We start from the raw sequence: 22,066 nt of genomic DNA on the forward strand, positions 1-22,066 counted from the left end.
GTACATTGTTCATTCAGTATTGCTGTAATTGTCATTATCACAAATGTATTTAAAAATCGTCCGATTTAATCGGTATCAGCTATTTTTGGTCCTTCAATAACCGGTATCGTGTTGAAAAATCATAATCGATCGACCTCTACATTCTAGTATAGGAAGTTCAGCCAGGAAGTGCAATGCTAGTAAGTGAAGTAGAATATGAATAGAACAAAATGTCAATACTGCAGTTTGAGTTTCTTGATTTCCAACTTTATGTAAACTCAGCAAAAAAAGAAACGTCCTCTCACTGTTAACTGCGTTTATTTTCAGCAAACTTAACATGTGTAAATATTTGTATGAACCTAACAAGATTCAACAACTGAGACATAAACTGAACAGACATGTGACTGACAGAAATGGAATAATGTGTCCCTGAACAAAGGGGGGCTCAAAATCATAAGTAACAGTCAGTATCTGGTGTGGCCACCAGCTGCATTAAGTACTGCAGTACATCTCCTCCTCATGGACTGGACCAGATTTGTGATGTGAGATGTTACCCCACTCTTCCACCAAGGCACCTGCAAGTTCCCGGACATTTCTGGGGTGATTGGCCCGAGCCCTCAACCTCTGATCCAACAGGTCCCAAACGTGCTCAATGGGATTGAGATCCGGGCTCTTTGCTGGCCATGGCAGAACATTGACATTCCTGTCTTGCAGGAAATCACGCACAGAACGAGCAGTATGGCTAGTGGCATTGTCATGCTGGAGGGTCATGTCAGGATGAGCCTGCAGGAAGGGTACCACATGAGGGAGGAGGATGCCTTCCCTGTAACGCACAGCGGTGAGATTGCCTGCAATGACAACAAGCTCAGTCTGATGATGCTGTGACACACCACCCCAGACCATGACAGACCCTCCACCTCCAAATCGATCCTGCTCCAGATTACAGGCCTCTGTGTAACGCTCATTCCTTTGACGATAAACGCAAATCCGACCATCACCCCCGGTGAGACAAAAATGCGACTCATCATTGAAGAGCACTTGTTGCCAGTCTTGTTTGGTCCAGCGACGGTGGGTTTGTGCCCATAGGCAACGTTGTTGCCGGTGATGTCTGGTGAGGACCTGCCTGACAACAGGCCTACAAGCCCTTAGTCCAGCCTCTCTAAGCCTATTGCGGACAGTCTGAGCACTGATGGAGGGATTGTGCGTTCCTGGTGTAACTCAAGCAGTTGTTGTTTCCATCCTGTACCTGTCCCACAGGTGTGATGTGTGGATGTACCGATCCTGTGCAGGTGTTGTTACACGTGGTCTGCCACTGCGAGGACGAATCGCTGTCCGTCCTGTCTCCCTGCAGTGCTGTCTTGGTACGGACCTGGCCACATCTGCAGTCCTCATACCTCCTTGCAGCATGCCTAAGGCACGTTCACGCAGATGAGCAGGGACCCTGGGCACCTTTCTTTTGGTCTTTTTCAGAGTCAGTAGAAAGGCCTCTTAGTGTCCTAAGTTTTCATAACTGTGACCTTAATTACCTACCGTCTGTAAGCTGTTAGTGTCTAAACGACCGTTCCACAGGTACATGTTCATTAATTGTTTATGGTTCATTGAACATGCATGGAAAACAGTGTATAAATCTTTTACAATGAAGATCTGTAAAGTTATTTGGATTTTTACGAATTATCTTTGAAAGACAGGGTCCTGAAAAAGGGACGTTTCTTTTTTTGCTGAGTTTTTGTGTGTATGTGTACACCTGCAGTTAAGGTTATACTCGTGTGTATGAGTTTGTGTGCACATTTCTAAAAAGCATGGCAACTCTGTTGATAATGTCATGGATTTTGAGAGCGGAAGCGTGCAGCATTTGCCCGTTAATCTTTTGAGAATTCTTCAAGCTCTGTCAAATTGGTTGTTGATTATTGCTTGACAACCATTTTCATGTATTGCCATAGAATTTCAAGTAGATGCAGTTGAAGTTGGAAGTTTACATACACCTTAGCCAAATACATTTAACCTCAGTTTTTCACAATTCCTGACATTTAATCCTAGTAAAAAATCCCTGTTTATGGTCGGTTAGGATCACCACTTTATTTTAAGAATGTGAAATGTCATAATAATAGTTTAGAGAATGATTTATTTCAGCTTTTATTTATTTCATCACATTCCCAGTGGGTCAGAAATGTACATACACTCAATTAGTATTTGGTAGCATTGCCTTTAAATTGTTTGACTTGGGACAAACGTTTCGGGTAGCCTTCCAGAAGCTTCCCACAATAAGTTGGGTGAATTTTGGCACATTCCTCTTGACAAAGCTGGTGTAACTGAGTCAGGTTTGTAGGCCTCCTTGCTCGCACACGCTTTTTCAGTTCTGCCAACAAATTCTCGATAGAATTGAGGTCAGGGCTTTGTGATGGCCACTCCAATACCTTGACTTTGTTGATTTTTAAGCCATTTTGCCACAACTTTGGAAGTATGCTTGGGGTCATTATCCATTTGGAAGACCAATTTGCGACAATTTGAGATGTTGCTTTAATATAACCACAACATTTTCAATCCTCATGATGCCATCTATTTTGTGAAGTGCACCAGTCCCTCCTGCAGCAAAGCACCCCCACAAACATGATGCTGCCACCCCTGTGCTTCACGGTGGGGATGGTGTTCTTCGGCTTGCAAGCCCCCCACTTTTTCTTCCAAACATAACAATGGGCATTGTGGCCAAACAGTTATATATTTTTTCATCAGACCAGAGGACATTTCTCCAAAACCATAGTCTGGCTTTTTTATGGCTGTTTTGGAGCAGTGGCTTCTTCCTTGCTGAGCGGCCTTTCATGTTATGTCGATATAGGACTCGTTTTACTGTGGATATAGATACTTTTTTACCGGTTTTCTCCAGCATCTTCACAAGGTCCGTTGCTGTTGTTCTGGGATTGATTTGCACTTTTCGCACCAAAGTATGTTCATCTCTAGGAGACAAAATGTGTCTCCTTCCTGAGCGGTATGACGGCTGAATTTTCCAAGCTGTTTAAAGGCACAGTCAACTTAGTGTCTGTAAACTTCTGACCCACTGGAATTGTGATACAGTGAATTTTAAGTGAAATAATCTGTCTGTAAACAATTGTTGGAAAAATTAATTGTGTCATGCACAAAGTAGATGTCCTAACCGACTTGCCAAAATTATAGTTTGTTAACAAGAAATTTGTAGAGTGGTTGAAAAACGAGTTTTAATGACTCCAACCTAAGTGTATGTAAACTTCCGACTTCAACTATATAAGCCAAAACTGTAACTCGGCCACTCAGGAACATTCAATGTCTTCTTGGTAAGCAACTCCTGTGTAGATTTGGCCTTGTGTTTTAGGTTATTGTCCTGCTAGAATGTGAATTCATCTCCCAGTGTCTGGTGAAAAGCAGACTGAAACAAGTTTACCTCTACGATTCTGTCTGTGCTCCATTAAGTTTATTTTTTATCTTGAAAAACTCCCCAGTCCATAACAATTACAAGTATACCCATAACATAAAGCAGCCACCACTATGCTTGAAAATATGAGGAGTGTTACTCAGTAATGTGTTGTAATGTTTGGGGCAAATCCAAAACACTTTGTATATAGGACAAAAAGTGAATTGCTTTGCAACATTTTTTGCAGTTTTACTTTAGTGTCTTGTTGCAAACAGGATGCATGTTTTGGAATATTCTTTTCTGTACAGGCTTCCTTCTTTCCCTCTGTCAATAAGGTTAGTATTGTGGAGTAACTACAATGTCGTTGATCCACCCTCAGTTTTCTCCTATCTCAGCCATTAAACTCTGTAACTGTCACCATTGGCCTCATGGTGAAATCCCTGAACGGTTTCCTTCCTCTCCAGCAACTGAGTTTGGAAGGACGCCTGTATCTTTGTAGTGACTAGTGTATTGCTACACCATCCAAAGGGTAAGTAATAACTTCACCATGCTCAAAAGGATATTCAATGTCTGCTTTTATTTTTTATTTTTACCAATAAGTGCCATTATTTGGGAGGCATTGGAAAAACTTTGTGGTTGAATCTGTGTTTGAAATCCACTGCTCGACTGGGGGACCTTATAGATAAATGTATGTGTTGGGTACAGAGATGAGGTAGTCATTCAAAAATCTTACTATATTAATATTATATTAAACACTATTATTGCACACAGAGGGAGTCCATGCAACCTATTATGTGACGTGTTAAGACCATTTTTACTTTATTTAGGCTTTCCATAACAAAGGGGTTGAATACTTATTGTATTCATTCTAAAAAATATAATTCCACTTTGACATTATGGGATATTGTGTGTTAGCCAGTGACAAAAAAAATCTAAAAATCTAAAAATCATCCATTTTAAATTCAGGCTATAACACAACAAAATGTGGAGGAAAAAATCAAGGGGCGTGAATAGCTTCTGAAGGCACTGAACAATGGTGAAACATTGGTTTCAATGAAACAATGAAACATTGGTTTCACCATTGGTTGATGCAATGCAACACCTGCGCATCTAGTTAGCCAGGAACTTGACCGAGGGCCGACCTAGTACCTTGCTACGTCACAAACCTCTTGCAGATGTGTTTTGTTCTAAAACGTGATACATGAGTCAAAGTTCCCTTACTAGCAAAAGTTTAACTTTCTATTTTAAATTCATGATATGTCGAAGGTCGGGTAACCAAGATGAGAAGTTACCACTCACTGTGGTTGATAGACTGAAGCATGAATATGTCAATTAAAAAGGTTAAACCGAACCACACGGTATATATTTAATCCAGTGGTCTCCATCCCTGATTCTGGATTTTCAAATCGAAACTCGGGTTTTCGTTTCAGTCCAGCACTAAAAACATCTGATTCTGCTAATCGCCATCATAAGGATTAGGTATTAGGTCATATCAGTTGTTTTAGTAGTGGACTGGAACAAAATCCTGCACACCCTGTAGCTCTTCAGAACGGAGGGAGGGTTTGAGACCACTGCTCAAGTTCTCTTACCCAGGACGTCCTTGTCATGCTGGGGTAGGAGGGTCCTCCAGTGGTCCTTGTCTGGTTTCTCCAGGTCAATGTTGATCAGGCAATAACGAGGGGCGTCCAGGTTGGTGCGGAAGGTGAACACACTGCCCTCGTTGGTGATGTAGGAGTACTGCGCCTCAAAGTTAGCCACCAGCTTCACCCACGGCAGCAGGCCTATAGGTACAGGTGCAGTCAAATACTGAACAAAAATATAAACGCAACAGGTTAATTGTTGGTCCCACGGTTCATGAGTCGAAATAAGAGCCCAGAAATGCTCCATACGGACAAAAAGCTTATTTCTCTCAAATGTTGGGCACAAATTAGTTTCCATCCCTGTTAGTGAGCATTTTATTGGGGGTGGGGTAGTGCTGAGGAGTATTTCTGTTTGCAATAAAGCCCTTTTGTGGGGAAAAACTCATTCTGATTGGCTGGGCATGGCTCTCCTGTGGGTAGGCCTGGCTCCCAAGTGGTGGGCCTATGCCTTCCCAAGCCCACTCATGGCTGCGCCCTGCACAGCCATGTGAAACCAATAGATTAGGGCCTCGTATTTCAATTGACTGATTTCCTGTAACTCAGCAAAATCTCTGAAATTGTTGCATGTTGCGTTTATATTTTTGTTCAGTATATATTGGCACACTTGCAATATACAATGGAGCAGAATGTGGTTAGAGAGAAATCACCAGTAAACTAGAATCACATTAATTTACATTTTGAATAATTTCGTCCAGGCCATTTGAAAAACCAAAATGTCCGCTTCTCTTGGTCCTGTGCAGTCGTAAACCCATATACCAAAAGTTGTTTTAATTTCAACACATTTTAGAAGAAAAAGTGAATCATGCAAGGGAGCAAAAATATTGGACCGAAAATACAGGACAATAAGAACATTGTCTGATTTAAGACGATAGGGACAGACCTGTGATGCCATTGGGCAGCTTCTGCAGGTCACAGTACCATAGCTGGTTGACTGGCTCACAGCCCTCTGTGATGTCCAGCACTGCATACCTGCCGTCATCTGACACCTAGAGAGAGAGTGAGAGAGAGAGAGAGCAAAGCGAGTCTTTACTTACAAACTGAGATCAAATGATAGAAAGAGAAGCCGGATCCGGGATTGAGAAAGAGAGGCAAACAAGGTGGAGGAGGGAGACAAAAGTGAGGGAAATGAGAGTGATAGCAGTAGATTTACTTGGAGAATGTGGTGTACAACAGGTAGGAAATGGAATGAAAAAAGCATTTGCTCTTCTAAGCCCACCGTTACTCCACTGTGCCATTTTGGATTGTCAGGGAACTCAGCCACCAGGATGTCCTCTGATTGGTTGGTGCCAATCACATGGTAGTAGAGTTTCTGGTTGAGGTTGGATGTGGTCTCTGTGCCTGTGTGGAGAAATGCAGAAAGCTGATTGGGTAACAGCACCTTTAGCGGAGTTGCATCAACTGGATGCATGTGGTTTTCAGGGATACAGCCAATTCAACCTAGCTTCCTTTTCCGCTGAAAACTGGATGTGGGAACTAGGGCTGTGGTGGTCATGTAATTTTGTCCGCCGGTTAATTAGCATAAACACAGGGCCTCCTGGGTGGCGCAGTGGTCTAAGGCACTGCATCGCAGTGCTAGCTGTGCCACCAGAGATTCTGGGTTCAGCCCAGGCTCTGTCGCAGCCAGCTGCGGCGGCGCACAATTGTGTGTTTCGGAGGACGCATGGCTCTCGACCTTCACCTCTCCCGAGTCCGTACAGGAGTTGCAGTGATGAGACAAGACTGTAACTACTACCAATTGGGGAGAAAAAAGGGGTAAAAAAAATATAAATAATAATAATTAGCATAAACATGTTTAGCATCTCCTTGCTTCCTAGCATAGCCTACAAGCCACTAATGCAGATCTTTGGAACATCTATATTTAAAAAAAGTCTAAAAATCAATTTAATACAGCCAGTGGTTCCCAAACTTTTTATGGTCCCGTACCCCTTCAAACATTCAACTTCCAGTGGCGTATCCCCTCTAGCACCAGGGTCAACCCACTCTATACGATACATTTAATAAACATAAGAATGACAGTGAGTTTTTGTCACAACCTGGCTCCTGGGAAGTGACAAAGAGCTCTTACAGGACCAGGGCACAAATAACAAAATAATGAGCAATAATTTTGCTCTTCATTTAACCATCTTACATATAAAACCTTATTTGTTCATCAAAAATTGTGAATAACTCACCACAGGTTAATGAGACGGGGGTGCTTGAAAAGATGCACAGAACTCTGCAATGTTGGGTTGTATTGGAGAGTCTCAGTCTTAAATCATTTTCCACACACAGTGTGTGTCTGTATTTAGTTTTCATGCTTGTGAGGGCCGAGAATCCACTCTCACATAGGTACGTGGTTGCAAAGGGCATCAGTGTCTTAACAGCGCGATTTGCCAAGGCAGGATACTCTGAGCGCAGCCCTATCCAGAAATCTGCCAGTGGCTTCTGATTAAATAACATTTTCACAGAACCGCTAGTTGCAATTTGGATGAGGCTCTCTTGCTCAGATATCGGTAAGTGGACTGGAGGCAGGGCATGGAAGGGATAACGAATCCAGTTGTTTGTGTCACCCATTTCGGAAAAGTACCTGCGTAATTGTGCACCCAACTCACTGAGGTGTTTCGTTATCACATTTGACACTGTCCGTAAGCTTGAGTTTATTTGCACACAAAAAAAATCATACAACGATGGAAAAACCTGTGTGTTGACAGAGAAGAGCTCCAACTTCTTAATCATAGCCTCAATTCTGTCCCGCACATTGAATATAGTTGCGGAGAGTCCTTGTAATCCTAGATTTAAATCAGGCAAGAAAAAAAACATCACCCAGATAGGCCAGTCGTGTGAGAAACTCGTTATCATGCAAGAGGTCAGACAAGTGAAAATGATGGTAAAAAAACCTAAGCTCGTCTCTCAATTAAAAAAGAGAAAACGTGTCAATACTTTGCCACTTAATAACCAGCGCAATTCTGAATGTTGTAAAAGCGTTACATGGTCGCTGCCATATTGTTGCATAGTGCAGAAAATACACAAGAGTTCAGGGGCCTTGCTTTAACAAAGTTAACCATTTTCACTGTAGTGTCCAAAATGTCTTTCAAGCTGTCAGGCATTCCCTTGGCAGCAAGAGCCTCTCGGTGGATGCTGCAGTGTACCCAAATGGCGTGGGGAGCAACTGCTTGCACGTGCGTTACCACTCCACTATGTCTCCCTGTCATGGCTTTTGCACCATCAGTACAGATACCAACACATCTTGACCACCAAAGTCCATTTGATGTCACAAAGCTGTCCAGTACTTTAAAAATATCCTCTACTGTTATCCTGGTTTCCAGTGGCTTGCAGAAGAGGATGTATTTCTTAATTGACCCCCCCCCCATAAACATAAAGAATATGTACCAGGAGCTGTGCCAGGTCCACCCTGTCTGTTGACTCATCCAGCTGTAACGCATATAATTCACTGGCTTGTATGCGAAGCAGTAATTGTTTCAAAACATCTCCTGCCATGTCACTGATGTGTTGTGAAACAGTGTTGTTTGTTGAAGTCATTGTCTGTATAGTTGTTTGGGGCCTTTTCCCCCAGCATTGTACGAGCCATATCCGCGGCAGCAGTAAGAATTAAGTCCTGCACAATAGTATGGGGCTTGCCTGTACTAGCCACTTGGTAGCTCACCATATAAGACGCTTCTAGACCCTTCTTATTAATAGTATCTGTTGCTTTTATACATGTCTTACTACTCGAAAGTCATCTTAATTCTCACTCAAAAACTCCTGTGGCTTATTTTTCAAATTGTCATGTTTAGTTTCTAAATGTCTGCACAAGTGTGAAGGTTTCACTGAGTTGTGAGATAGTACTTTTACACATAAAACACACTGTGGCTGAGGAAAGGCACTACTCCCAATATAAGTAAACCCCAAATACTTGTAGTTCTCATCATATTTGCGCCTCTTCGATGGTCCAACGTCCCTATCTGTTGTTCGGTGCTTTTCAGGGGTAAAGGGGCAGTAGCTCTTTGGCTGCATCAGACACAACTGTCTATGCTAGCTGTGCTAACAACAAATGTAGAGTTACTAATGCTAGCATTGGATGTGCTCGTGGAAGCAGAACAACTTGTGTCGTCGACAGGTGCAGGTGTAGTACTGCTGGTATCTCTACCAATTGAGCTGGTATGTGTCTCTATGGACACGGGCCTTACTTTTTTTTGACCATTTATCCATTTTTGAGAAAACGGAATGAGCAGCAGCTACGTTTGGCTACATACGGACCGACCGTTAGTGGAATTCCCGCGAGAGAGTAACGGTTGATGTGATTGGATGTTAATTATATGATATGATGAAAATGTAGTCTATTTCAGAAGAACAGAATAGCATACTCTAAGTTGTCCTTATGTTAGGTCCTGATATGGCTTAAGCCATATGGCTGTGGGCTACACCAGTTCATTTAGCAGACAAGATTTGCTTCAAATTCCATGGCATTATTTTTTATTCTTTTATAGTATGAAGAATACAATTGAATATAGATGAATAAAATAGACAGGATATTTTCCCCAAATGATTTCAAAGGAAGTGCGCACATGCTGCTATTCCGTGTTGAGCGGTTAAGAACAAAACTGGTCCTCCTCTGTGCTTGATTTAGAGTTATTTATGTAACTTTCGTTGTGGTACAAACGTTGGGATATGTGTTTATGTTTACTACATTCTAAGGCTGCATGATGGGACTCTAATGATGATTTGAAAAAAGTCGCAAGCTGCACACACTTTATCAGTCTCTCATTCACACTTTGACAAGCACTTGATAATATTCTCACCAGGCCTCTAATTTCCCAGCAGCATCCCTCTTGTGTGACCATAATGCCCCCTAAAAAATCCATACCTTTTGTGGACAAAGTAGCAATTGTGCCCTTGGGCTGAATATAATAGGCTAATTATAATTTCCTTCTCCTGGCTGCCGTGCTCTGGCTGCCGTGCTCTGGCTGCCGCACCTCTCACTCACATGGCTCTGTCAGATGTAGATCCCAAATGAACACAACCACTCGCATCAACAAAAAAAACTTTTAAAAGCAATGAGGTTGATTGTATAGCTTAAACTGTTGATAAACTATTAGGTCATTCTTTCACATTATAAGCGCAGCAAGCGCAAATGTTCCAAAATGCAATCAATTAGAGGGAAAACACTTTTCTCGAAAGTGACGGCAAAATGCGATTATGCATGTAATGGTGCATTTCTATGGTGAAAATGATCTTCCTCAAACTTGAAACTCTTGCACAGCCTATGTATACCAGTTAGGCTCCTCATCGGTTATAAAATAGGATTAATGTGCTTCGTTTGAAGAAGTCATTTGGTCACTTTAGTTGTGATACAAACCTTATCAAAACCTATAGGCGCTAATACATAAGGTGTGCGACTATGATTTGAAAAAGTTGAGCTGTTTCTTGCCTTATTAATGCACAATGCCTTAATGCACAAGCTGTGCATCATTTACAAGTGACAGGCTGATATTGTCACCCATCAGACTATTCTTCATTTAATGTTATCTTTACATATACTAAATAATATATGTGTGATATTACTTGATTTAGAATGGACCATTATCATGCGCCTGTCAGGGGCATGGAAAAAAAAAAACAATGGTTAATTTTCATGCCAGCCATGTTGCGTAACATCAGCTCATGAAATGCTCAATTACATTTGCATTGATGTCAGAGAGATAAGAACAGGCCTGGGCAACTCCAGTCCTCGGGGCCAGAATGGTGTCACACTTTTGCCCCAGCTAACACACCTGACTCCAATAATCAACTAACCATGATCTTCAGTTAAAAATGCAATTAGTTTAAATCAGCTGTGTTTGCTAGGGATGATGGGGGAACAGTGACACCAACAGGCCCCCGAGGACTGGAGTTGCCCAGGCCTGGATTAGAGGTACAATAGACTGCTGAGTACTGGGCAGTTAGCAAGTTTGGTAGGCGACTAATGACCATCATTAGTAGCATCAGAGCTTGGAGAAGCCTAATTACCATGGCTAAAACGGCCACGTGGCATTTAACTGCCGTCATGACTCATGACCGCCGGTGTGGCGGCCCTAGTGGGAACTCCGCTCAGGCATTTATTTTACGCCTGCTACATCGGGTTAAGGTAGCACTGATCAGGGGAGATTGATGATTGGTGGAAACACACTGAGAGAGATATTTGGTAACAGCGTTATTTTACGTTCTAGGCATGGGGGAGAAAATGTGTTATGAGACATTATCATTTAGAAGATTGTCTACACTTCCTCTTTCTCGTTTTCTATTCTCCCAGTCGGTATTAAATACAACGTTTTGGCCCCGCCCGCCTGTGGGGAAACCCCGATGGCTCACAGCAAAAACTTGACAGTCAATTACAAAACTACATTTAAGAAAAGTGCAACCTGTCTAAAGATGACATTTTCAACATTGCGCTGCTCCCAAGCGTTCTCACCTTAGAAAAACATACTATTGTATGGCTTCCCTCATGCCCCTTTTCGTGATGGCGCTAACTAACGTTAGCCACGTCAGTGAGTGAGTGGTTAAAAAAGTGAGTGGAGTTAAAAAACAGACTATACTAAACGAATAACTGTAAATTTCGTATCTGTGATTAAAGGTTTTCGACACACATGCAGTGCCTTCAGAAAGTATTCAGACCCCTTGACTTTTTCCACATTTTGTTACGTTACAGCCTTATTCTAAAATTCATTACATCGTTTTTTTCTCTCTCAGTCTACACACAATACCTCATAATGAAAAAGATAAACACTGTTTTTATCCATTTTAACAACAAAACAAAAAAATGTAATATTACATTTGCATAAGTATTCAGACCCTTTACTCAGTACTTTGTTGAAGCACCTTTGACAGCGATTACTGCCTTGAGTCTTCTTGAGCATGACGCTACAAGCTTGGCACACCTGTATTTAGGGAGTTTCTTCCACTCTTCTCTGCAGATCCTCTCAGGTTCTGTCAGGTTGGATGGGGAGCGTCACTGCACAGCTATTTACAGGTCTCTCCAGAGATGTTTGATCTGGTTCAAGTCCAAACAATGGCTGGACCTCTCAAGGACATTCAGAGACTTGTCCCGAAGCCACTCCTGCGTTGTCTTGGCTGTGTGCTTAGGGTTGTTGTCTTGATGGAAGGTGAACCTTTGCCCCAGTCTGAGATCCTGAGCGCCTCTGGAGCAGGAGTGGCTTCATTTTAGGATCTCACTGTACATTGCTCTGTTGATCTTTGCCTCGATCCTGACTAGTCTCCCAGTTGCTGAAAAACATCCCACAGCATGATGCTACCACCACCATGCTTGATGGTGCCAGGTTTCCTCCAGACGTGCCTTTTGGCAAACTCATAGCGGGCTGTCATGTGCATTTTACTGAGGAGTGACTTCCGTCTGGTCACTCTACCATAACGGCCTAATCCCATCTCCACAGAGAAACTCCAGAGCTCTGTTAGAGTGACCATCGGGTTCTTGGTCACCTCCCTGACCATGGCCCTTCTCCCCCAATTGCTCAGTTTGGCTGGGGCGGCCAGCTCAAGGAATAGTTTTAGTGGTTTCAAACTTATACCATTTTAAGAATGATGGATGCCACTGTGTTCTTGGGGACCTTCAATGCTGCAGAAATGTTTTGGTACCCTTCCCCAGATCTGTGCCTCGACACAATCCTGTCTTGGAGCTCTACGGACAATTCCTTCGACCTCATGGCTTGGTTTTTGCTCTGACAGGCACTGCTAACTGTGGGACCTTATATAGACAGGTGTGTGCCTTTCCAAATAATTTCCAATCAATTTAATTTACCAGAGGTGAATTCCAATCAAGTTGTAGAAACATCTCAAGGGGTGGCAGGTAGCCTAGTGGTTAGAGCATTGGGCCAGTAACCAAAAGGTTGCTAGTTCGAATCCCCGAGCTGACAAGGTAAAAATCTGTCGTTCTGCCCCTGAACAAAGCAGTTAACACACTAGGCCGTCATTGTGAATAAGAATTTGTTCTTAACTGACTCGCCTAGTTAAATAAAGGTGAAATAAAAAATAAATGTAAAAAAAGGTTGATCAATGGAAACAGGATGCACCTGAGCTCAATTTTGAGTCCCATAGCAAAGATTTGGAATAAATAAGTTATTTCTGTTTTTGTTTTTAATACATTTGCAAAAATTTCCAAAAACCTGTTTTTGCTTTGTCATTATGATTGATGAGAGATTTTTTGTTGTTGATTTAATCCATTTTTAGAATAAGGCTGTAACGTAACAAAATGCGGAAAAGGTCAAGCGGTCTGAATACTTTCCAAAGGCCCTGTACATTAGCCACATGTAGCCTACATGGACACTGAGTCACCACAATTTCCCACTCTCCCATACCGAATAGTCTGAAGCCACAGGGCTCTTCTCACAGGCTCGATTTCCCTATGTAGAACTATTGACCTGGTTACATGTACATTGAACAACATGGCAGCTTTTCGGCATGTTTTGATATTTCTATATATCACAACATCAACTACAAAAAAATATGTTTTTTTTTACAATGACGGGAAAGAATGTTTGTTTTTCCCAATTTGTGAGAGTGGTTGAGGGGAATTCCTTCTTATGACATGAATACCGAGTATTTCTGCCCTCTACCCACGTGCACTGTGCATGTATCTTCGCTTGTGTGCATACGTGCTTTTACAATAGGTGTGTGTGTGTGTGTTTCAATGTATCTGTGCACTTGAACACTATTTTGTGCTGTATACAGTAGATAACATATACATGTGTTTGTGTATGTGTATGTTTGTGTGCCTGTGTGTGTGTCTCACCATCAGCCTTGCCGTCCTGCCGGGGGTAGCAGTTATAAAACACTCCACGGGCATCGTGGGTCCAGGCCAGGCAGCTGAACTTCACCCTGTCCAGGATGTCAGGCAGCTTCGTGAGGTCATCAGTCTTCAGGAAGTGCACCGTCACCCAGTCGGAGCCGCTGGAGCTCAGGCCGTACGCAAAGTACTCGCACTCCTCCGATAGGCGCCCCACTGGAAGGGGAGAGGAAGGGGAAGACGAGAGAGGCAAGGATAGAGGAGGAATAGACATGACATTATGTGTGATATTCAAGTGTATAATGTAGTCCTATCATTGATGTTTTAGCAATGTACTCCCCCTTTTGTCGCAGCAATCAAATCTAATAACAAAGGAAGAATGTACATGGCTTGACAAGAGAGGGGTGGGAGGGGGGGAGTTGTGAGGGCTCAGGTTGAGACAGACAAAGTTACGGTGTGTTTGTGTGTATTACAGTAACCAGGAGCTCACTCTTCAAGGCTACAGTCCCATCCTCAGACAGTGTGTTTGGGTCAAAGAAGACTGTGGCTGGTCCATCCAGAGAGTCCTGCACATAGAGTGCATCCTGGTTCTGCAGGCCCTGGTTATGGAAGTAGAAATACCTACAGAGGAAACACACAGTAACACCGGTTACATCATGGAGAGCATCAGACACACATATGTACTCTTTATACAGTGTATAACAACCAACCAAATAAGTGGAATATAATAATGTATGTGACATATAATAATTTTAGTACAGTAATCAGGCTTTTTAGCCAGCACTAATTCAGCTGTAATTTAACCTGTTCTTTAACATGTTTAGTTAACATGTTTCTTGTAAGGGCAGCTGTATTTTAGTTAACATGTTTCCTCTCTTGTAGGGGCAGCTGTATTTTAGTTAACATGTTTCCTCTCTTGTAGGGGCAGCTGTATTTTAGTTAACATGTTTCCTCTCTTGTAGGGGCAGCTGTATTTTAGTTAACATGTTTCCTCTCTTGTAGGGGCAGCTGTAATTTAGTTCTACCTGTTTCCTCTCTTGTAGGGGCAGCTGTATTTTAGTTAACATGTTTCCTCTCGTTGGGGCAGCTGTAATTTAGTTCTACCTGTTTCCTCGCTAAAAGGGGCAACTGTATTTTAGTTCCTACCTGTTTCCTCGCTAAAAGGGGCAACTGTATTTTAGTTCCTGTTTCCTCGCTTATAGGGGCATCTGTATTTTAGTTCCTACCTGTTTCCTCTCTTGTAGGGGCAGCTGTATTTGGGGTAGTCATAGAGCTCAGTTAGCCGCTGGTGAAACTGAGGCCTGACCACACACTGCTCCAGGAATGGCATGGTAAGCTTATTCTGCTCCTCCACAAAGGCCTGGGCAAACACATGCACACGCACACACACGTCAGAGTTCAGGTACAGGTTAGAACTATAATGTTGCAATTCATCCCTTGTTATTGTGTATTTTCCATCACAATCACCTTTGTTTCGTTACTGTCAGGATCTTCCAACCAGGCATAAGGGTCATATATCTTAACCCCATGGTAGTCATCCACCTACAGGATTAAAAACAACACTTAAGTATTGCAATACACACTAAAAAACACACTTACGTTGCACACAATGTTTGAAAGGATGAATCACTACCGCACCTGTCCAGCAGAGTCCCATAGAATGTCAGTAAATCATCTTATGTTACATTTAATGGGGTATGGTGTGGCAATTTCCAATTAAAAAAAGATAATGTAATAACAACACAACTGACTGATTTATGGCCTATAGCATAGTGTACAACCCTCTGACTAAAGACAAAATTAATGCAACAGTTGCTCAGAACTACAGGCCTTCGGTAGAGCCCGCAGCAGAAACAGTATCTCACTGGTTATTTTATTACCTTGAAGCTAGAATCCTTAGTTACTACACATATATATATATATTTAAATGTAGTAACTAAGGATTCTAGCTTCAAGGTAATAAAATAACAGTGAGTGAGATATATATATATATATATATATATATATATACTGCTCAAAATAATAAAGGGAACACTAAAATAACACATCCTAGATCTGAATGAATGAAATATTCTTATTAAATACTTTTTTCTTTACATAGTTGTATGTGCTGACAACAAAATCACACAAAAATTATCAACGGAAATCAAATTTATCAACCCATGGAGGTCTGGATTTGGAGTCACACTCAAAATTAAAGTGGAAAACCATACTACAGGCTGATCCAACTTTGATGTAATGTCCTTAAAACAAGTTAAAAAAAGGCTCAGTAGTGTGTGTGGCCTCCACGTGCCTGTATGACCTCCCTACAACGCCTGGGCATGCTCCTGATGAGGTGGCGGAAGGTCTCCTGAGGGATCTCCTCCCAGACCTGGACTAAAGCATCCGCCAACTCCTGGACAGTCTGTGGTGCAACATCGCGTTGGTGGATGGAGCGAGACATGATGTCCCAGATGTGCTCAATTGGATTCAGGTCTGGGGAACGGGCGGGCCAGTCCATAGCATCAATGCCTTCCTCTTGCGGGAACTGCTGACACACTCCAGCCACATGAGGTCTAGCATTGTCTTGCATTAGGAGGAACCCAGGGCCAACCACAACAGCATAGGGTCTCACAAGGGGTGATCTCATCTCGGTACCTAATGGCAGTCAGGCTACCTCTGACGAGCAAATGGAGGGCTGTGCGACCGCCCAAAGAAATGCCACCCCACACCATGACTGACCCACCTCCAAACTGGTCATGCTGGAGGATGTTGCAGGCAGCAGAACGTTTTCCACGGTGTCTCCAGACTGTCACGTCTGTCACATGTGCACAGTGTGAACCTGCTTTCATCTGTGAAGAGCACAGGGCGCCAGTGGCAAATTTGCCAATCTTGGTGTTCTCTGGCAAATGCCAAACGTCCTGCACGGTGTTGGGCTGTAAGCACAACCCCCACCTGTGGACGTCGGGCCCTCATACCACCCTCATGGAGTCTGTTTCTGACCTTTTGAGCAGACACATGCACATTTGTGGCCTGCTGGAGATCATTTTGCAGGGCTCTGGCAGTGCTCCTCCAGCTCCTCCTTGCTCAAAGGTGGAGGTAGCGGTCCTGCTGCTGGGTTGTTGCCCTCCTACGGCCTCCTCCACGTCTCCTGATGTACTGGCCTGTCTCCTGGTAGCGCCTCCATGCTCTGGACACTACACTGACAGACACAGCAAACCTTCTTGCCACATCTCGCATTGATGTGCCATCCTGGATGAGCTGTACTACCTGAGCCACTTGTGTGGGTTGTAGACTCCGTCTCATGCTACCACAAAAGTGAAAGCACCGCCAGCATTCAAAAGTGACCAAAACATCAGCCAGGAAGCATAGGAACTGAGAAGTGGTCTGTGGTCCCCACCTCTAGAACCACTCCTTTATTGGGGGTGTCTTGCTAAATGCCTATAATTTCCACCTGTTGTCTATTCCATTTGCACAACAGCATGTGAAATTTATTGTCAATCAGTGTTGCTTCCTAAGTGGATAGTTTGATTTCACAGAAGTGTGATTGACTTGGAGTTACATTGTGTTGTTTAAGTGTTCCCTTTATTTTTTTGAGCAGTGTATGTATACCCATTGATTCTTGAAGAATATAACTTATAAATGACTCATGACCTTAGTTCAACTGTGGTACGCCATCAAAACTCCAAATACAAGATAAGTTCACTCCAATGTTAGTAAACAATGTACATATAAACAAACACTGTATAGCCTCAAAACATAGTTGAAACAATATTTGTTTTGTGATGGCTGGTCAGTCTGCATCCATACCGGTCTATGAATTATTGTGGTTACATTTCTCCAGGCCCATCCCTCCGCTTTTTACCAAAACACAGGCGGTGCTTCCGCTTTGTTATTGTTCCAAATAATGATTCTAGCTTTAATCTCATGACATTTCCCCTGTATAAAAGCAGTATAAAGATAAACGCCATAATTTGACATTTTTTTCAGGGTTACTCAGCTCAGCCACACTGGTTTTGCACGCAGTGAGGGCCTGCTCTTTTTTGCTCTCTCATCCTGCAATCTCTTCCTTCTTGTGCGTGGCGCCTACCACTTTAAGAATGGGCGAGAGAGGTTGGAAGTTTGAAAGCGCTGTTGGAATTTGACACCGACCTTACTCTCATCTCTCCGAGCTGCCGGGTACTTAAATGCCATGGCGCAGTGTTTAAATGTGGTCTTATGTCTCTTCAAAGCCGTCCGTCTGTTTTACTTTCTTTGTCTGTCCGCCTGTCTGCCCGTACCACTACTCCACATGCTGCGTGACTCAGTGACAGGATGCCCGAAGTGAAAGTGAAATCATGTTCCCCTCTAGTGTTATGACGGTTCACTAGTTACCACAGCCACAAGGTAAAAATGGTCTCTTATCGTTAAAAAAAAAATGAATGAAAACAGACACTTGATTTTTTTTGGTCCTAATTTAAGTATAGACATAAGGTTAGCACTGCGGTTTGGATCAGGATTAGGTTTAAAATGGGATTTTATGAATATCATTTGCAGAAATAGGCGGGGTTATGACGTTGTGGCTGTGTTAACTAGTGACTACCGTGTTTCACAAACTGACATGGGCAAAGATTTGTTATAACTAATGCCGCGTTCAAGTGCTCGTCGGAACGAGGAAACTCATAAATATCCTACTTGTAAATCGGTTGAGCGCTGCACGTGTATAACTACAACCATTTAGCAAATTTCTGAGTTTCCTAGTTCCAAACGCAGCATAAGTCATTGTTTTTTTTTTTTTTTTTTTTTTTTTTTTATTAATATCAAATCAATACATAAAGCACATGAGGGAACACAAGCATAGATAGATTACAAACAATAGACAATCGAGCTCGGGGGTACAATAATCACATTACAATTACACAAGGACCTTAAGGGACATGCATATACTTACAATTCTAACAGCTTTTTTGTTAGTAGAGCATTTAACCGACTTAAAATACAGTTCAATGTATTTTTGTAGGGTACGAAAATGTGGTTTTCTGTTTGTAAATTTACATTTGTGTATATGAAGTCATTGTCTACCTCGCTGAGGTCTGTCCTGTTCCCAACAGGATGTGATGTAATCACGATTCAGGCAGGTCAGGGCAAGGCACTGTCAATGATTACGGTGCTCTTATTTATTTAAACGTTGTTGCTATGTTTTGGGGATATGCCATCACCTTTTCTTTTTTTTGGACTACATGACTTTACACAGATGAGCACACCATTTCATAGAAGCCTTTTAGTTGCGCAGCCCTGGCATATCAATTCTACAGGAAATCTACGTCATAGTCTCATTTTCTCTCTGTGTATTTGTTTATTTATTTGTCTGAAGTTTGGGGGTATTTTAAGTGCAGAAAAAAACTAAACCCTGTTTTGAGTAGTAACGTTGAAAGGCATGTAAATGGAAGAGGAAAACAAGGGAAGATTTGAGATGGCGTCTTGTGTCTGTCTGAGTGTGTATGAACAGCAGATTGACATTTATTGTCACGAGTCTTGTCCTGGAGGCAGAACTGAGCTCTAAAGTCAACATTGGCTATATTGTAATTTAAGATTAGGGTTAGGCGTTAGGTTTAGCTGTATGGTTGGGGTTAAGGTTAGAATTAGGTTTAAAATCAAATGTTATGCCTTGTGGCTGTGCCAGCAAGTGACCACTACAGAGCTGCCTCCAGAACAATATTAATGACAAAAAACGCTGAACAAAGGAGGTTTTGTTTGGTGTTAGTGGATGACTGTAATATACAGTACAGTTGAAGTCAGAAGTTTACATACACCTCAGCCAAATACATTTGGACTCTGTTTTTCACAATTCCTGACATTTAATCCTAGTAAAAATTCCCTGTCTTAGGTCAGTTAGGATCACGACTTTATTTTAAGAATGTGAAATGTCAGAATAATAGTAGAGAGAATGATTTATTTCAGCTTTTATTTCTTTCATCACATTCCAAGTGGGATAGAAGTTTACATACACTCACTTAGTATTTGGTAGCATTGCCTTTAAAAATGGTTTAACGTAGGTCAAATGTTTTGGGTAGCCTTCCACAAGCTTCCCACTGGGTGAATTGGGTGAATTTTGGCTCATTCCTCCTGACAGAGCTGGGGTAACTGAGTCAGGTTTGTAGCCCTCCTTGCTCGCACATGCTTTTTCAGTTCTGCCCAGAAATGTTCTATAGTATTGAGGTCAGAGCTTTGTGATGGCCACTCCAATACCTTGACTTTGTTGTCCTTAAGCCATTTTGCCACAACTTTGGAAGCATGCTTGGGGTCATTGTCCATTTGGAAGACCCATTTGTGACCAAGCTTTAACTTCCTGATGTCTTGAGATGTTGCTTCAATATATCCACATAATTGTCCTCCCTCATGATGCCATCTATTTTAGGAAGTGCAAAATTACCACTTGCAGCAATGCACCCTCCACAACATGATGCTGCCACCCCTGTGCTTCATGGTTGGGATGGTATTCTTCGGCTTGCAAGCCTCCCCCTTTTTCCTCGAAACATAATGGTGGTCATTATAGCCAAGCAGTTCTATTTTGTTTCATCAGACCTGAGGACATTTCTCCAAAAAGCATGATCTTCGTCCCCATGTGCAGTTGCAAACCATAGTCTGGAATTTTTATGGCTGTTTTGGAGCAGTGGTTTCTTCCTTGCTGAGTGGCCTTTTAGGTTATGTCGATATTGGACTCATTTTACTGTGGATATAGATACTTTTGTACCTGTTTCCTCCAGCATCTTCACAAGGTCCTTTGCTGTTGTTCTGGGATTGATTTACACTTTTTGCACCAAAGTACATTAATCTCTAGGACACAGAACGCATTTCCTTCCTGAGCGGTATGACGGCTGCGTGGTCCCATGGAGTTTATACTTGCGTACTATTGTTTGTACAGATGAACGTGGTACATTCAGGCGTTTGTGAATTGCTCCCAAGGATGAACCAGACTTGTGGAGGTCTACAATTTATTTTCTGAGGTCTTGGCTGATTTCTTTTGATTTTCCCATGATGTCAAGCAAAGAGGCAATGAGTTTGAAGGTAGGCCTTGAAATACATCCACAGGTACACCTCCAATTGACTCAAATTATGTCATTTAGCCTATCAGAAGCTTCTAAAGCTATGACATAATTTTCTGAAATGTTCCAAGCTGTTTCAAGGCACAGTGTAAACTTCTGACCCACTGGAATTGTTATACAGTGAATTATCAGTGAAATAATCTGTCTGTAAACAACTGTTGGAAAAATGACTTGTGTCATGCTCAAAGTAGATGTCCTAACCGACTTGCCAAAACTATAGTTTGTTAACAATACATTTGTGGAGTGGTGTAAAACTAGTTTTAATGACTCCGACCTAAGTGTATGTAAACTTCCGACTTCAACTGTAACTGTATTTGTTGGATTGCTTACTACATGTTGGAGAGATAAAGGAGGATTTCTGTGTGTGGTTTTGTGACATACACGTGTCGCAGGAGTGTGACAGGGACCAGGTCTCAAAGTCCTTACGTGCTTGCGCGTGTACTCATGTCTGGTCTGTGGCACTGAGTTTTTGATGTGGCTCTCAAGAGATGCCACTCTTTGAATGTCAACACATTCTTGTCACATCCTGCGCCACACACACACACACACACACACACATGCATACACACACTTGCATACGCACTGCACTTGCTCACAAACAATAACCCAACAACAACAAAAACGCCTGCACACACCATTGAGGTAGTTCAATTGTACGCCAGCTGGTGGAGTTGACCTGTACATTTCCAGGATTTCAGCAGAGGTTTGTATTGCGCAAACAGAAATGTCAAGAAACAACAAAGACATTAAGGGAAGGCAAACACACTCTCTCTCTCTCTCTCTCTCTCTCTCTCTCTCTCTCTCTCTCTCTCTCTCTCTCTCTCTCTCTCTCTCTCTCTCTCTCTCTCTCTCTCTCTCTCTCTCTCTCTCTCTCTCTCTCTCTCTCTCTCTCTCTCTCTCTCTCTCTCTCTCTCTCTCTCTCTCTCTCTCTCTCCATTAGAGGTGGTGTGGACAGATCTGCGTTAGCCACACTACCTGCTTCCTGTGGTGTGTCTCATCCAGTGTCCTGACAGCTTCACTCACCTGTCTGTGTCCTCAGGGGTTGGCTGTCCACCCTGGCCTCAAGCCGAAACACACAGGCCCATCATGCTCGGCGGTCTCTCCACCCTGTCTGTCTCCTACCTTTCAGGAACTACAGCGTTTTGCATTGTATTATGCATTTTGCATTGTATTTTTTTATTCAATTGAATTTAACCTTTATTTAACGAGGCAAGTGATACATGGTTAGGATACGAAAGTGATATGT

The 22,066-nt window shown here is 42.5% G+C and overlaps 1 protein-coding gene across 1 annotated transcript in view; it reads right to left on the reverse strand.

The window, feature by feature from the left end:
• LOC135550055 (prolyl endopeptidase-like) overlaps positions 1-18,079 on the reverse strand; it is a 25,249-nt gene extending 7,170 nt beyond the window's left edge. The window contains exons 1-8 of the mRNA XM_064980513.1: positions 17,888-18,079; positions 15,224-15,298; positions 14,983-15,116; positions 14,247-14,377; positions 13,763-13,972; positions 6,218-6,339; positions 5,882-5,987; positions 4,951-5,142 (exon numbers count right to left, since the gene is read on the reverse strand). Of these exons, the coding sequence (XP_064836585.1) occupies positions 4,951-5,142; positions 5,882-5,987; positions 6,218-6,339; positions 13,763-13,972; positions 14,247-14,377; positions 14,983-15,116; positions 15,224-15,298; positions 17,888-17,929 (1,012 nt within the window). The 5' untranslated portion in view covers positions 17,930-18,079. The remainder of the gene's footprint in view (positions 1-4,950; positions 5,143-5,881; positions 5,988-6,217; positions 6,340-13,762; positions 13,973-14,246; positions 14,378-14,982; positions 15,117-15,223; positions 15,299-17,887) is intronic.
• Positions 18,080-22,066: the final 3,987 nt, after the last annotated feature.

Source organism: Oncorhynchus masou, chromosome 12, assembly GCF_036934945.1.
Source record: "Oncorhynchus masou masou isolate Uvic2021 chromosome 12, UVic_Omas_1.1, whole genome shotgun sequence".
Taxonomy (NCBI): Eukaryota; Metazoa; Chordata; class Actinopteri; order Salmoniformes; family Salmonidae; genus Oncorhynchus; species Oncorhynchus masou.